The 17,935-nt window shown below is 37.3% G+C and overlaps 1 protein-coding gene across 1 annotated transcript in view; it reads right to left on the reverse strand.

Moving 5' to 3' along the window:
- Positions 1-622: 622 nt before the first annotated feature.
- The window catches only part of LOC149826644 (ARM repeat superfamily protein), a 59,086-nt gene continuing 41,773 nt past the window's right edge, over positions 623-17,935 (reverse strand). Inside the window, exons 18-21 of the mRNA XM_090020090.1 lie at positions 15,729-16,413; positions 2,765-2,955; positions 2,525-2,675; positions 623-927 (exon numbers count right to left, since the gene is read on the reverse strand). Coding sequence (XP_089876216.1) covers positions 770-927; positions 2,525-2,675; positions 2,765-2,955; positions 15,729-16,413 — 1,185 coding nt within the window. The 3' untranslated portion in view covers positions 623-769. The remainder of the gene's footprint in view (positions 928-2,524; positions 2,676-2,764; positions 2,956-15,728; positions 16,414-17,935) is intronic.

Consider the following 17,935-nt stretch of genomic DNA (forward strand, 5'->3'; position numbering starts at 1 on the left):
TCTAGCCGATCATCATTGGTTAAATATATTGCACCTTCCTTTGGTTGCACGATCCTCCAGTGTGCCATTTCAATTCAAATCAGGGGTCCGATCCAACCCAGATCCGTAATCTTTGGCTTGGTTCCATTAATAAAGATCTGAATAAACTCAGGTCGGGTATCCTACCCGGTGTAATAACTCGATAAGATCCAAATATTTGTTAAAAGATTAGGAACAATAAACTCAAACCTCTAACCTCCCACATGCGCCACACAACTGCTACCCACTAAACCAACACATTTTCTGCAGATTATGGAGAAAAAATAGAATAAAATGCAATATTGAACCCAAATTTCAAGAACCTAACCTGACTCCCGACCCAACCCGTTAATAAGTCGCACCAGATTCGGGTTTGGGAATTTGAAAAAAAAAGCCAGATATGGTTTCTTTCATGTCTGACCCAACAACTATCCCAACTCGAACCCAAACCCTGTTAATGCTTATGTGGGTGGATCAGGGTTGACCTAACCCGGCCCTCATCCAACCCATTGACAGACCTAATTCCAGCTAAATTCTATACTTCCATTAATTAGTCGATCTTGAACAGATACCTGCAACCAAGAAGTGTAAATGGAAACCTGGATAAAAAATACAATTTAGACTAGAATGAGATGCAGAAAGGCACCCAGGTCACTTCTTGAAGAGTGACGGCAAATACACATGTTCAGCAGATATGACATAAAAATTTTAAATTACAACACTACAAGCTGCTTAAACAAATCAAAATTTCTCAAAGAACAGCGTTTAAGAATGGTGCAACGTCAGGAAAACTGCCGACGAATCGTGATGTCAGCTCAGAGTTCAGAATCTTTCCGTGTTGAAGAATCAGATTTTGCCTTTGGATAAAGGATATTACAGCCTTTTGCTGATCAATTTTATCTAATTCACCTGCAGTACATCATAACGGGGTCAATCATCACCATTTATCAAACGTTGGATAGCTAGTGAAACCTAGTAGCAAGAAGTTGTAAAAGAAACGACTTCCTTCCCCGCATAGACATGGTTCTTGGAAATTCTTAGAACACAACAGTGAAGAGAACATCTCACGTCAGGCACTGATATATGGTATTGTTAGATGAGGAAAGACAACGGCAAAATGTGCCAGACTCGTTAACAAACTTTAAGTTAAAACCAATGTTTTAAAGGACAGAAAAGCACTAGCTTTCTGAAGCAAAAATGAAAAGATTCTCACGTAGCAGATGAACAAATGAACCAGCACCAAAGATCTTATGAAAACAATGACGCATTTAAATTTTTCTTGGGGAAAAAGCAACATATCCAAAATACTGGGGCGATGAAGAAGGCAGTTCTCTCATCTTTCTTGCCAATTCAGAAAGACACGACATACAAAATGTCAACATCCACTTAAAAGAGAGCCATAGGCATGTTTACCAATATTGACGCCACAGGCTTGTTTACCAATATTGGCCTCTTGAGGACAGTTTTTCTCAGGAAAATTTAGAAATAGTTGATTTTTCTCTAGAAAATCGAGCAGTTTTTTTTTAAAAATAGAAATAGCAAAATTGAAAAGTTGAATTTCCTTAAAACTTGAAAGCCCATGATTTCATGACCATCATATCACATGCTTCCAATATTTTCAATTCATTGTGGAATTCGCCATTTTTTGAAAAAAAAAAAAAAGTGAAAAGGATGATATTAAGAGCACTGAAAAGAAAGAAACTATGCATTTCTGCTTAATACCTCAGCCTGAAAAGTAGCTCGAAAAGGCTCCTTAACTAACAATCTCAAAAAAGTCATATCATATCACCGATGTTTCAAATATCAACAACCAAAAGTTTGCACTGGACAAATACGTTAACAAGACTAAAACAATACTTTCCAGGCTGTGCATAACAAGATTGTTACATTAATTACTCTAAAAAAAATTGTTTGAAATTTCCCTATGTAAACACGTCCTATTGGAAAAAGAAATTCCAAACTTTAATATGTTCCCATTATTTTCAAATAGAATATCTTATCTTTTCACACTTCCCGAATCTTTAGTATGTCTTGAGGCATTTTATGTTTTACAACTCTCATGCTTCATCAATTTTTTTTCATTCCCTTAGCATATAGAATTCAGGAATCGTGAAAATGTAACTTTCCAGAACAGACTGACATTTCTAATAGCCCCAATGGTATCTGTGCTTTTGAGATACTTGAGTCTAATGATCAAGGAAATATAGTTCAAAATAAAACTCTGACACGTCCAAGCTAAGGAAAGTATCCATCAACATACAGTTTCTGAAACCACAAAGTAATGCATGATGCTTGTGAAGGATCAAAACTACAGCTATTTAATAGTAGAAATTGTAGACTGCATTATGTTTTGCAGAAGTCCTGTGACTGCTGTAATTTTGACAAGGGTAGGGACCGATAAGATTGTTCACAGTATCAGAATTTTTGGACAGCATATGAAGATCAGCAGAAAGCTAGGACAGCATAATAAATGTGCAATCGAACTAAAAATCAATATGGTACTCACCCAATTCAATTTCTTGGATTTGATCTTCAACATCACCTTCGTCAATAGTAGCCACATCAATATTTCCACAAGTGGCTTGTTCATATCTCTGCAAAAACTCTTCTTCTGTTTCTTCATCATCATCATCATCATCATCATCATCATCAGAAACCTTTGAAAAAAGAAAAAAACACAAGGCCTTGAGAAGAATAAAAAACAAAAGCAATCAATCACCAAGGTTGAAAGAATGACTTTTGAAACCTCATCTGTATCAGTTTCATCATCTTCATCATTAACATCCTCCATATCAATTTCTTCATCGTCATTATCCTCAACCTCTTTTAGATGAATGGTTGCTTCCAGAAGAGATGCAAAGCACTTTTTCACAACCTCAACATCTTGTTCTGAAAAGGACAACAGCTTTCTCTCCACAAAAGTCATCAATGTCATAACTGCATACAGTCAAAAAAGGCAAAACGTCAGCCTGATGTAAAATAATGGGATTCCTAAGACCTTTTTTTTCCTTCACTCAACAAACTTTTTTTGGTTTATATTTTATTTAATATACTACCATTTGAGAAAGTAATGGATTAGAGGGCTCAAGCCTTCATAAAAGAAAATTGGCAAAGCAGGAGAGCAAAAACAAGGGCAAGGAGCTAAAAGTAAAACACAAGCAGCTTCTGACTCCATAGTGGTCCCCGAAGATGTCACACATTATATCACTAGTATTGGACAACAACAGATAATAGCAAATTGTTATGTAAAAGGAACAAAAAAAATTAACTCTTTGTATTAGAAAAACTAATGGAAGAATAGATGAAATAGACACATGACAAGATTTCCTTTGGAATCTCACTACACATTAGGCGTATCTCTTTTATGCTCTTCGCCTATGTAACACAGACCCTTCTAACAGGGCACCGCACCGGCATTTGGATACAACTTCCTTTGTGTCAGGTGAAGTCAACCACACTGAGGTCCATTTTTGTCCAAAAGTAGATTCAGTTAACCTTAACCAAGTCCAGTTGTATCTATATTATATATATAAATACATAAATGCACACACACACACACACACACACACACACACACACACACACACACACACACACATATATATACCTCCGCACCAATGTGGTGTTATTTTTTATTGATGAGGAATAGCAAGTGTAAATTCTTAATTTGGTTTATTCCATAAATTTATAAATGATGAATTGATGATATAATAATTGCTTTTATTTCATTAGTGTTAAGTTAAAACTGTTAAAAATTATATATATATATATAGACACACCCTTCCTGCAACCCCGCACCCAAGTTTTTTTAAGGTGATGCATCGCCGCATCCGCACCCACACCCATGTGACAGCTTTCCGCAAACCCTCAACAATCAGAATGGGATAGATGATGGTTCGATAATAAAGATATTGCACGAGCAACAGTCAGCAAGTTAACTAAGAAGATCACAAATCCAAAGTAAATGCTAAAAATTTTCTTGATATATTGAAATGACATGATAGTTTGATTTCTGCCAAAAGCCAGTAATGAAATATACAATAGACTATGTCACATAAGTGTGGATACGGATACGGGTGCGACGATGCGGCACTTTAAAAAAACTTGGGTGCGGGGAGTATATATATATATATATATATATATATATATATATATATATATATATATATATATATATATATATATATATATATATATATATTAACAGTTTTAAGTTAACACTATGTGTATTTGTGTGCATTTATGTATTTATATATATAATATAGATAAAAATGGACTTGATTAGGGTTAACTGAATCTACTTTTGGATAGAAATGAACTTCAGTGTGGTTGACTTCACCAAACACAAAGGAAGCTGTGTCCAAGTGCCGCACCTGCCTGGGTGCAGGTGCAACACGGGGGGCGGTGCCCTGTTAGAAGAGTCTGTGTGACATAGACAATAGAACTTGCATACCATAATGATGTTTCATATCATATTAGTCATCTCATGACCAATGTTCATTAATACTAGTAAACATGATGACCTAAAAAAAAGTTGCATTAAATTAAACTAGAATAAAAAAAACATTTTATTGGATTTCAGGGCACGAAATCTAACAACTTCATGGTGGGCAAAGTTGTCAAAGTCACATTTTCATAGGCAAGTGACATTGTTGTGATGATGGATTTGATGAACACATCCTCAAAGCTTAGATGAACAAGCAAAAACATTGGCATAGGATATGGTGGCTCAGAAAGATGGATGGTAGCATGACATAGTCCTCTCCAAATTTGCCAAAATGAAATATTTCAACTAGATGGATGGGCAAACTGAAAATATCTTAAGACTGTATAGTCCAGAGTTGTCAGTCAAGGAAGCGAGAACGAAAAGCAGTTTGGGAAGCGGAAGCGAGGCACTTCTAAAATTTTAGGAAGCGGAAAGTGCGGGACAACTTAAAAACGAACCGGAAATCATCTTGGAAGTGAGAAGGGAAGTGAACCAGGACTCGAAGGGGAAAACGAAAAAGAAAATTACCTAAGATTCAAGTGGTAAGCTAATAGGGATCGAAAGGAAAGCAAAAATATAATTATATTTTTCCTAATTTTACCAAAAGATAAAATTTATGTTATATAACTCAGACACATAACTTAGAAACAGTCAACTAGAAATATAACTCAGAAATAGTCAACCAAAAACTATGTCACATGGGTGTGGGTGTGGGTGCGGGTGCGACAAGAGTGCGGCGCAATTTCAAAAATTTTGGACACAGGGTCTCGGCTATATATATATATATATATATATATATATATATATATATATATATATATATATATATATATATATATATATATATATATATATATATATATATATATATATATATATATATACAACAACAACAACTACGCCTTCATCCCAAAACAATTGGGGTCAGCGATATGAACCAAAAAAGAAATTCATTTTGGGTCTTCCACATGAATCCTTTTCCTCCAATCATTTCTATCCAACGCCATGTCCTCGGTGAGGTTCAAAGCATTCATATCCTTTCCTATCATCTCCATCCAAGTCTTCCTAGGCCTACCCCGACCTCTTTTAACTAATATATTTTCCCATTTCTCCAACCTTCTAACTGGAGCATCATTAGGCCTTCGCCGAATATGTCCAAACCACCGTAAACGATTCTCTCGCATCTTATTTTCAATGGGTGCAACACCTACCTTCTTACGTATCTCTTCGTTCCGAATCTTATCTTTTATTGTATTTCCACACATCCATCTAAGCATCCGCATCTCAGCTACACTCATTTTTTGAATATGATGTCTCTTGGCAGCCCAACATTCCGTACCATATAGTAAAGCGGGTCTAATAGTCGTCCTATAAAACTTTCCCTTCAACCGCAATGGCATTCTACGATCGCACAGCACTCCAGTAGCACTTTTCCATTTCATCCACCCAACCTTTATCCTATGATTTACATCTCCATCAATTTCTCCATACTTTTGAATGATGGATCCCAAATATTTAAAATAATCATTCACCGGTATATCTTGCTCACCAAGCTTCACTACACTCCCATCACTACTTCGTTGCTTACTAAACCGACATTCCATATATTCAGTCTTACTCTTACTCAACTTAAAACCTCTAGCTTCCAATGTCTGTCTCCATAATTCTAACTTAGCATTAACCCCAGCTCTAGACTCATCAATCAAAACAATATCATCAGCAAACAACATACACCACGGTACATTTTCTTGAATTGATCTCGTAAGCTCATCCATCACTATCGCAAATAGGAAAGGGCTTAAAGCAGATCCTTGATGTAACCCAACCGTTATCGGAAAATTGGTTGTCACCCCTCCACAAGTGCAGACATTGGTTACTACTCCTTCATACATATCTTTAATTATACTAATGTACTTGAGAGAAACACCTTTCTTCATCATTGTCCACCAGAGAACGTCCCTAGGTACTCTATCGTATGCCTTCTCTAAATCAATAAAAACCATATGCAAATCTTTGTTCCTCTCTCTATATCTTTCAATAAGTTGTCTAAGAAGATGTATAGCTTCCATAGTTGATCTTCCAGGCATAAAACCAAATTGATTCTCCGATATCATGACAACCTTCCTCAACCTAGACTCAATCACCCTCTCCCAAAGTTTCATAGTATGACTCATGAGTTTTATACCACGATAGTTTGTGCAATCTTGTATATCACCCTTATTCTTATATAAAGGCACCAAAGTACTCTTCCTCCACTCATTAGGCATCTTATTTGTTCGCCAAATCAAGTTAAAAAGATTTGTCAACCATTCTAAACCTTTCTCTCCCAAGCATTTCCAAGCCTCGATAGGTATACCATCTGGGCCAACTGCCCTTCTTGATTTCATTTTCTTCAAAGCCTCTGCAATTTCTTTCTTTTGAATCTTGCGCATGAAGTCACGATTTATCTCATGAAAAGGAATGGAGAAGTCTCCAAGATCTTGAGCATGACTATCATTAAATAGCTTGTCAAAATAATCTTTCCATCTCTCCTTAATCTCCTCATCTTTGACTAAAACCCTTTGCATTTCATCTTTGATACATCTAACCATACCCAAATCCTTCGATTTCCTATCTCTCATCTTTGCAAGCCTATAAATATCCTTCTCGCCTTCTTTGGTATCCAACTTGTCATAAACCTCCTTATATACCTTAGCCCTCGCGTTTCGAACAACTTTTTTAGCTTCCTTCTTTGCTATCATATACTTCTCCAAATTCTCATTATCACGACTCTTAGATTTCTATAACACTCTCTTTTAACCTTAATAGCTAATTTGACATCCTCGTTCCACCATGATGTATCCTTACCTAGTGGTGCACCGCCTTTAGACTCACCCAATACCTCCTTAGCTACTTTTCTCATACCACCCGCTATCTTATTCCACATTGATTCTGAATCCTCCTCGAGACACCAATCAACTTCCTTAACTACCTGCTCTACAAACATTCCTTGTTTAGCTCCTTTCAGTGCCCACCACTTAATTCTAGGATCTATCCTATGTCTATCCCTTTTGCGGCATTGTCTAATTCTAAGATCTAAAATTAAGACTCTATGTTGTGTAGCTACACTTTCTCCTGTTATAACCTTACAATCGATGCAACAACCCCTATCTCTTTTTCTAAGTAGGAAAAAATCTATCTGACTCGTATTAACCCCACTTTTAAATGTTACTAGGTGAAACTCCCTCTTCCTAAACCAAGTGTTTGCTAAGATCATATCATAGGACAAACAAAAATCTAAAATCCTTTCTCCACTTTTATTTATTTCTCCTATACCATGGCCTCCATGGATATTCTCAAATCCATCCCTACTAATGCCTACATGTCTATATATATATATGCATATATATATATATACATATATATATATAGAAGCAATAACATAGCAACAGAAAAAAATTATTAGCAATTTCATTGTCATTTATCAGTACATGAATATATAAAAATATCAAGTTTTTCAGTAGAGAAAATATGACTTGCATATGAAAATATACATCTTACAGGAAGAGGGCACATTCATGTTTCAATTACCTTTGCTCTGGCTAAATCCTGGTTGTATTGTATTTATATTCCTTTAAATTGATAAATTGAAAGATATTTCAAGAATAGAAAATTATGCATATACAACTACTAAGTATTGGTCCTAAACACTGAGAAGCAACTTTCTAGTAGGCAGCTCAAGCATTTACGCTCATTTGAAGAATTTGCATAGTATCAAAAGAAGCACAATATATAAAACAAATCACCCCTAAGATAGATGGAGAGAAAGAAACCAGAAGCACCCAGACGTGTATGTGTGTGTTGGTGTGTTTTGGGGAGAGGTGGGGCAGATAAACATTAAAAAAGCACTACATGAACCAGTCAAAGTATGTTTTTGTTTAATAAGTGTATGCCCCATGAAAGCAGGGCCCACTCAAGCATGATATTGGTAGTGCACACCCTTCGCTGGAGGAATCACGCTTCCCCTTAAAGATCACACATCCCCAATAAAATGGATCAGAGTTGCATAGACTGCAGTTGCATAGACTGTGCAGTTGCATAGACTGCAAGTCACAGACTGTGCAAGTCACAGACTGTGCAGTTGCAGTCTATGCAACTGCATTGCAGTCTGGTTATATATATATATTTAAAAAAAAAGTTATATAAAAAATTATTTTTTTTGTTTTTCTTCTTAAAAATGGACATTTTTGGACTCGGTCAAAGTTGACCGAGTCCAAAATGTGGACGGACTCGGCCTCGACTCTTTGACCGAGTCTGACTCAGCGTTGACCGAGTCTGGGCCGAGTCCGAAGCCGCACCCGTGTCGGGGCGTGTCGACTCGGGTGCGGTGCCTCCCTAGCCAAGTCCGTGTGACAGACCAGAAATATAAATTATATAACTCAAAAATATAACTCAGAAACAGTCAACCAAAAATTATAACTCAAAAACAGTCAAACAAATTATATATGAATTACACACACACACAAATATATATATATATATATATATATATATATATATATAAATGAAACACACAAACACCGAATATATATAATATACATATTATAATAACTGAAATACATAATATATAATATAACTGAAACACAAGATTATCAGTTATATATATAAATATATAACTGAAAAACATAAACTATAGCAAAAACAAGAAGACTAAGAGAGAGAGAGAGAAAAAACAAGACAAAGAAAAAAAGAAAAGAGAAGGAAAAAACAAGAAGAAAAAAAAGTAAAAAAGAAGGGAAAACAGGAAGAAAAAAGCAGAAAAAAAAGGAAAAAGGAAATGAAGGTTTTGTCTTTTGGTAAAATTTACATTTTTAAACGATAAAACTGGAAGCTCGCTTCCCATTTAAAACTTGTGCTTCTCAACATGTTTCGGAAGCGCTACGTTTCACGCTTCCCCACCCCTATAGACGCTTCTGGTAACCCTGGTATAGTTAATGTGTCCTTTATCCTTTGCCTTACCATGTCATGACACATTTGATAATTGCATATATATGCTTTATAATAGATGTGAACCAATGCATCCTTCCCACTCTAAGATACGCAAAAACACCATCAGGCTATACCAGATCAACCAATTAATGACTCATCTTTGATAAAAATTTACCGACGATAATTTTCCAAGCTCATAAACTGCTAAAGAATTGAACCAAATGAGGCTGCTAACTGAACTGAAAAACACTTCAAGGCTGAAGCAACCTGTCATCCTTGATGTAGTCGAGAATGCTTTTGAAAGGAAACTGAGACACAACTATTAAGTGTCGTATGCTGGTTTGAGAGTTTGGGCCTGGATCCAGTTTGGGTCTGACCCAGACCCAAACTGGGAAATCCTATTGACGTGTTTACTGGGGCACGCATGTAATTTGTAACTTATTCAATTGTAACCTAATACCTAATGTTTAAATACATTAAGCCAGGCCACGATAAGAGATCGAAGAGAATATCGTCAGCCTGTGTGCAGCTAAATCGACTCAGCGTCTATCTTCTTTCTCCATTTTTCTTCTCACCTTTCCCTCTTTTGCAGATCAGCCCAGGGGGAAACTGAAGTTCTAACATGGTATCAGAGCATGGTTGGACCTAGGGCTCGGTGTTGATTCCAAAAAGGTATGACCTTAGAGATCATCTAATTTCAGCCAGGAAACATTCCTTCTTTCTAATCTGGGTTATCGTTTTCTCTCTCAAACCCTATCTTTCTCTCTTCTCCTCTTCCAGTTTTTTTTTAAAGCACTATCGTGTTTTTCATTTGAAACCCTATCTTTCTTCCTTCATCTGAAAACACGATTTCTTCTTTCTTTCTTCTCTAAAATTTGTTTTCTCATTCCTTTATCGTGTTTTTCATTTGAAAGTTCGTGTTCCTTTATTGTTGATTAATCTGCAAATACGATTAATCTGGGTTATTGTTGCTAATACTTTCCTTCCTTTTCTGTCTGTTGGATATGTTTTCCCATTCCTTTATCTGAATATTCATCGTTGATTAATCTGAAAACTCAGTTAATCAACGTGATCTGGCCCTTGTTCACGTGATCCGATATCTTGTATATGCATAACATTGATTAGTTGTGCTTTGGCTTGATTCATAAATATTGAGTTGATAATTTGAGTATTCTCGTGATCTAAAAAAAAAAGGATCCGAGTTCTGTTATAGTGAGTTCTCTTCTGGACTGATTTTGAACAGTTACATTATCTTGAGTTTTTAGTAATCATTTGATTACCTTTCTTAGAGTGCTTTCCATTTTATATTCTCGTGTCTCGTTACCATGGATTCTTTTCCATCTCAGTCTGGTTTGTCATCAAACTTCCTCAGTCAACTTGTTTCTGAAAAATTAAATAACTCCAATTTCCTGACTTGGAAGAGGCAAATAGTTCCTTTTATCAGGAGCCAAGATCTCTTTGGTCATCTAGATGGATCAATTCCAGTCCCACCAGAGTTCATTGCAAAGGAGGAAACAAACGCTCATGAGGCTGCACCTACTCACCGTGTTCGCAACCCGGATTATGTCTCTTGGATGAGAAAAGATCAGGCATTGATTGCCTACATCACCTCTACTTTGTCTCAGAAAGTACTAGTTGCTATCCCCGACGACTGCACAGCGATGGAATTGTGGAACAAGTTGACACAAACATACTCTCAGATATCTGAGGCAAGAGTTTTATTCCTCAAGCGAGAATTCCAGCTTCTCAAAAAAGGTGGTCTATCTATCATGGATTACTTGAATAAGATGAAAATCATTACAGATCAATTAGCCATTATTGGATGTGAAGTGCCGGACAAGGATAAAGTGCAACAGACATTGAATGGTTTAGGCCCAGATTATCATGTATTGGTGACATCATTATTGTGCTTGCCCTTGCTTCCCACATTTGAAGACCTCCGAGCAAAACTTCTACAATACGAAATGTCATTGAAAGGCATCGCTGAAGATTCTAGTGCTCAATCTGACTCTCAAGATGTCTTAGCCACTGGGTTCTCCTTTGGTCGTGGACGTGGAGGAAATGGCTTTAGAGGAGGAAGAGGTCGTGGCAGATTTGCAGGTCCAGGTTTGCTTCCCACACCCAATATGTCGTTCAACTCTAATGCGAAGAACCAAACTCAAAGAGTTGTCCCGACATGTTACCTGTGCAATAGAAAGGGACATATTAAGGCAAATTGCTGGTTTAATCCTCAAAATAAAGACAAATTGCAAAACACTGAGAGCAAGAAGGAAGATAATGTTACCAAGTCTGATGGGGAGGTGAAACAACTGTTGCTGGCAGCACTGTCTGGGTTACACTTGAAACAGAATGATCAAGGATCATGGTATGTTGATTCAGGAGCAGCGACCCATGTTACAGGCGATGTTGGTAAGCTCTCGAACTCGGCTTCTTACTTTGGTAAAAATAGTATTGTTACTGGAGATGGATCTCACCATCACATTTCTCACATTGGTAATGCAATCATTCCTTTGTCAAAATCATCTCTCAATTTGTCAAATGTTGTTCATGCTCCTAACATAAAAAAGAACATCATCTATGTGTCTAAACTTGTTGATGATACACATTCTTATGTTGAATTCACTCCCTCTTCTGTGTATGTCAAGGATCTTCAAACGAGGAAGACATTCGCTGAAGGGGAGCGAAAAGGGAATATGTACATCTTCAAGGAAGATCCACTTGCGCATACCAGTCCCGTCTTGAAGCCCTTATTGAAGTCTAAGTCTTTTCAGTCTGAGTTATCTAAGTCAGGTCCTGAGTCTGTTTTTAGTCTTTCCAAATATAATAAGCCAAGTCTTTGGCATGATCGTCTTGGTCATTGCAGTTATTCTTTTCTTGAGAAACTTGTATCAAGCAAATTAATTCCTAAATCAAGCTTAGCCCTTGAGACCAGTAATAAAAAATGTCCCAGTTGTCAGATGCGTAAGAGTCATGTACTTCCTTTTGATTCTATAAATAAAAGAGCTTCAAGATCCTTTGAAATTGTTTATTCAGATGTTTGGGGTCCTGCGCCTGTATGCTCTTCTTCTGGCAGCAGATATTATCTCATCTTTATTGACAGTTACTCTCGTTATACTTGGATATTCGTTATGAAGCATAAGTCTGAAACCTTTTCCATATTTCGCAACTTTCATGCCTTTGTTCGAAACCATTTCTCTACCAATATTTTGCATTTTCATTGTGATGGAGGTGGTGAGTATACATCGAAGGATTTTACTGATTTTCTCCAAAGTAATGGAATAAAGCGTAGAGTGTCTTGTCCACATACGCCACAACAAAATGGGGTCGCTGAGAGAAAGCACAGGCATATTGTTGAAACTGCCATGAGCATGATGCACGACAGTAATCTTCCCATTAGTTTGTGGACAGAAGCATTCCATTCAGCTGTTTATATTATAAATCGTCTGCCTATGACAGTTTTGCAAAATAGTTCACCATTCTGTTCTCTTTTCGGCATTCAACCCGATTATAATGCTCTGCGGGTGTTTGGATGCATTTGTTATGTTCATATTGATGATTCTCTCAGGAACAAATTCCAACCAAAGGCTTCCAAGTGTAGATTTGTGGGATATGCTGATGATTATAAAGGCTATCGGTGCTATGACCCCATGACTAAGCGTATTAGGATTTCTAGGAATGTTGTGTTTGACGAGAATAATCTTGAAGATGTATCATTTAATACTAGTCAAGGGATTCCCAGAGAAGAAGTTTATCATCCGTGGATGAATGCAGAATTATTTGCAGATACTTATGGTGATTGCTCACCTCAGTGTACTCAAGAAACAAACTCGGCGGACCAAAATAATATTGACTCAGGCCAAGCATGTTTACCTCAATCTGGGGATCAAGTCGGTGGAGCTTCATACACTGAAGAAGGGGCAGACCCACAATCGCATCCTATTGAAAAATTTAAAGGGTATGTGTATGTGCGAAGAGAAAAGGGTACTCCCCCTGCTCCTCACATTGGATCAGATACTTATATGTCTATTGGAAACCTGAGGAGTTCGAATAGAATCAGACATCCTATTGACAGATGGGTCAGCTACAATAATTTTTCTATGGATCTTCAACTTTTTCTGTCTCAGGTTGATAAGCATGATGAACCTATAGGGTTTCATCATGCTGTGAAATCAAACAAATGGATTGAGGCCATGAATGAAGAAGTGGAAACGCTTCATGAATGTCAGACATGGGAAATTGTTGCCAGACCTCCTAACAGAAATGTTGTTGATTCCAAGTGGGTTTATAAAATCAAATACAGACCCGATGGCACTATAGAACGATACAAAGCAACACTTGTTGCAAAGGGGTTTACATAGGAATATGGTCAGGACTATGATGAGACTTTCAGCCCAGTGATCAAAATGGGGACAATAAGAATTATATTGTCTTTAGCCGTCAAACATGGATGGACATTGAGTCAGTTAGATGTCAAAAATGCATTTCTTCATGGAGACTTGAAAGAAGAGGTTTATATGGAACAACCTCCAGGATATGCTGAGGGAGACCCGAGCACATATGTATGCAGATTAAAAAGAGCCATATATGGTTTGAAGCAGGCCTCACGCTCGTGGTTTGAGAGTTTCTCCTTAGAAATACAGAGGCATGGGTTCTGTAAATCTCTCTTAGACCACTCCTTATTCATCTTCAAGGATAAAGGCATAACCACCTTGTTGTTGATATACGTTGATGATATTATAGTTACAGGGAACTCCATGAATCACATTGAAGAAATAAAAGGACTATTAAGTCAAAGGTTTAAGATGAAAGATTTGGGAGATTTGCGTTATTTCCTTGGAGTCGAGGTAGACAGGAAGGATGGTTACCTGACCTTGACACAACATAAATACACGCTAGATTTATTAAAGAAATTCGCTATGCAAGACTGCAAGCCTTTGTCTACACCGAGTGTCTTACATCAAAAGCTCAGTTCACAGGATGGAGATTTGTACCCAGATCCTACAAGATATCGAAGTGTAGTTGGCATGCTTCAATATCTTACATTTACTCGCCCTGACATTGTTTATTCTGTCAATCAAGTGTCGCAGTTCATGCATGAGCCACGAACAGGGCATATGGATGCAGTCAAGAGGGTGTTGAGATACTTAAAAGGTACTATTGGAGATGGGTTGGTGTATCAGAAAAGTTTGAAAAAAGGAAGCATGCATGATGTCATGATCTACAGTGATGCAGACTGGGCAGGAGATCCTGATGAAAGGAGGTCGGTTTCCGGATATTGCATCTTTCTCGGGGAGAACCTAGTATCCTGGAGCAGTAGAAAACAAAAAGCAGTGGCTAGATCAAGTACTGAGGCTGAATATCGATCAATGGTTGCTGCAACTGCTGAAGCTACTTGGATGAGACATTTGTTGAATGAATTGGAAGAACAGATTTTCAAGTGTATTTTATTGTGTGACAATCAAAGTGCCATTAACATATCCTTTAATCCTATTTTCCACAGTAAGACAAAGCACATTGAGATAGATCAGCATTTCATTCGACAGAAGGTTGAAGACAAAGAGATTGAACCTCATTTCATTTCTACAGAAGACCAAGTGGCGGATTTGTTTACAAAGGGTTTGACGAAAAACAAATTTTGGTTCCTGAAGAACAAGTTGTCCATGGTTCAAGACCATGCACAACTTGAGGGAGAGTATTAAGTGTCGTATGCTGGTTTGAGAGTTTGGGCCTGGATCCAGTTTGGGTCTGACCCAGACCCAAACTGGGAAATCCTATTGACGTGTTTACTGAGGCACGCATGTAATTTATAACTTATTCAATTGTAACCTAATACCTAATGTTTAAATACATTAAGCCAGGCCACGATAAGAGATCGAAGAGAATATTGTCAGCCTGTGTGCAGCTAAATCGACTCAGCGTCTATCTTCTTTCTCCATTTTTCTTCTCACCTTTCCCTATTTTGCAGATCAGCCCAGGGGGAAACTGAAGTTCTAACAACAACCACAGGACAAACATCTCCCCCATAGTACTTGATACAACACGAATTTCAGCGATGGAACTCTCTTGATTTAACAATTCAAGTGAATACCAAGTAAGACAATGCTAAATTGCAGTTTAGAAACAACCAAGGGTACAGATAAGAAACACCAAGCATTATAATACGGAGCTTATCAAGATTTCTGAAAACAGAGAGAAAAGGAAAGAGAACACAAAGGAACAAAGCAAGAAAAAACCCAGAAAAGTTTAGCAAACTCACCAACCAACTTGATCTCAGATTTAGACGATAGACTTTGTTCAAATGAGCTGGAAGAGATGCATGCCATCCCCGACGCCCAAACCATGAATCCATTATTCACATCCTTTTCCAATATTTTCTTGACATAATCAGGATCGGATATATAACATGCACCAATAAGTAGCAAAAGAGGTTTCCACAGAGCAACGGCCTTATTTTGAATCCGCTTGAAATGTGAAAAAGATGCTTGGCTGAAGCTGAAAATAAGTGCCTTCTTCACACCTTCAGTTTCAAATGAGAAACTTGGTAAATGCAGCAACATATGTGCACATGAACATGCTCTCCATGTTGCAGATGGATATGCTGAAATGGCCTTAGTAAGGAAAGCTCCAATGCCTTCTATTATAGAACGGGGAGGAACCGGTGGCACAGGTGGAGATGGAGTCTTTCTAATCAAAAACATCTTCAAACTATACTTCTTATCTATGTTAATAGCTTCCTCAATGGCAGCAAAGACTGCCATATCCTCCATTTCCTCCCAAGCATCCCACTCTGCTATCAATTCTGACCATATCACAAGTAGCTCTTCAATTCTGTAACGTAATAACTCAGACTTTCCTGTAACAAGCTTCATCATGGTACCAAGTAGTGAAGAAACTTCATCTAAGCATGATGGTGGTGGCAGTATACCACAAGCTTGTCCATTCTGAAAAAAAATTGAAAATCTTGATGTATTATGAATACGCCAAGGACTAGTGAGCATGGTGAAAAAGGAAATACCAACAAATAATTATGAGAATTGTCTCAAACAATACATACATACATATGTTGTATGATTGTATCCCATACCGATGTGACATAGTCTGCCATTGAGGATTATATTTGAAAAAGGACCCAAATAACTTTGAATAGGTCATCCAGGCACACATCATGCTTTTGTAGCTTCATGGCAGCAGATCTCTCTAAATGTTGCGCTGAAGGAGGATAAATGGTGGCCTTATTTTGTGGAAATAAATATTGAATTTGTGGTTTCCAACTGCTTTTGGGAGCTTTTATTCAGCACTGAGATGTCAAATTCTGGAAATCCAAAATCCAGGAGTTGGGAGTCATGGAATTTGCCAACACTCACCATTGTTTGCGAGTTCGTATTTGGCAACCAGCTGGACTTGGCATCTCCTTGCCAACTAGCAGCTCCCAAACATCAATGTAAACCATAGTCACAAATATCGGTATCGGCTATATCTCAGCAAGGCTATTTCTTGTGATATTATATGTTAGGTGACAAGTCTCAGGGCTTAAAAAAATTTAAAAGCATAAAATAACAAAAAAAAAGTAAGAAAATATCATGTTTAGACAATAAAATACATATATAATAAAAGAAATAAGTAAAAAATATAAAAGAAAGAAGAAAAGAATATTTAAGATGTAGAAAATAAATAAAAATGATAATATCACATTATTATCACGAGAATATCGTGATATAATTAAATTGGTGATATTTTACCTTTAATGTCATGATATTTTACCTTTAATGTCGTTCGCTGAAAATACAGTGACAATATTTTGAAAATATCGCCGATATCTATGACTATGATGTAAATTAACATGGAGTTGAGAAGGGAGATGACAAGGGTGTCCAACATTAGAGTTGCCAACTCCAACAAATACAGGTTGTAGTGGGGATTTAAGAGATGGGAGGGTTTTGGGACTGCCAAATCCATCCCATCTCCTGGGATTTGTCACATCCAAGCTCCCAAATTGTGGTGGTGTCGGGGATCACATGAATCCCCTCCAAAACCCACACAAAAAGGGACCCCAAATAGAACCCTGTTGAAAACCTTCTTCCATTAAGAAATCTGGATTGAGAGTTTAGAAAGATTGGATGAATGCTCTAAGGAGAGAACAGAAATCATGGCAGGTAATGTGCTGCTCATAAAATTTTGGCCAGACGCTTGGATTGATATAGTTCATTTGGCTATTTGCTTCCTGGCTCTATTTTCCATAGCTAGGAATAAAGAGATGCAGGTGATTGACTGCTATAGTGCTATGGGAATTGGGATAGTACATTCTGAAGAGACCCTACACCAAGTGGGAGTAATGAGATGAGATACATTGCTAGAGGTTTTGGATGGCAGATACCCAATTGAAGGAGGCAACAATAACAAAAGGGTTTGTGAGAAATCTGGGGTCTTCAGGTTAAATCAGGGTATGGTTCTCTTTTGGAATCT

This window comes from Nuphar pumila, chromosome 10 (assembly GCF_984573655.1).
Source record: "Nuphar pumila chromosome 10, dmNupPumi1.hap1.1, whole genome shotgun sequence".
NCBI lineage: Eukaryota > Viridiplantae > Streptophyta > Magnoliopsida > Nymphaeales > Nymphaeaceae > Nuphar > Nuphar pumila.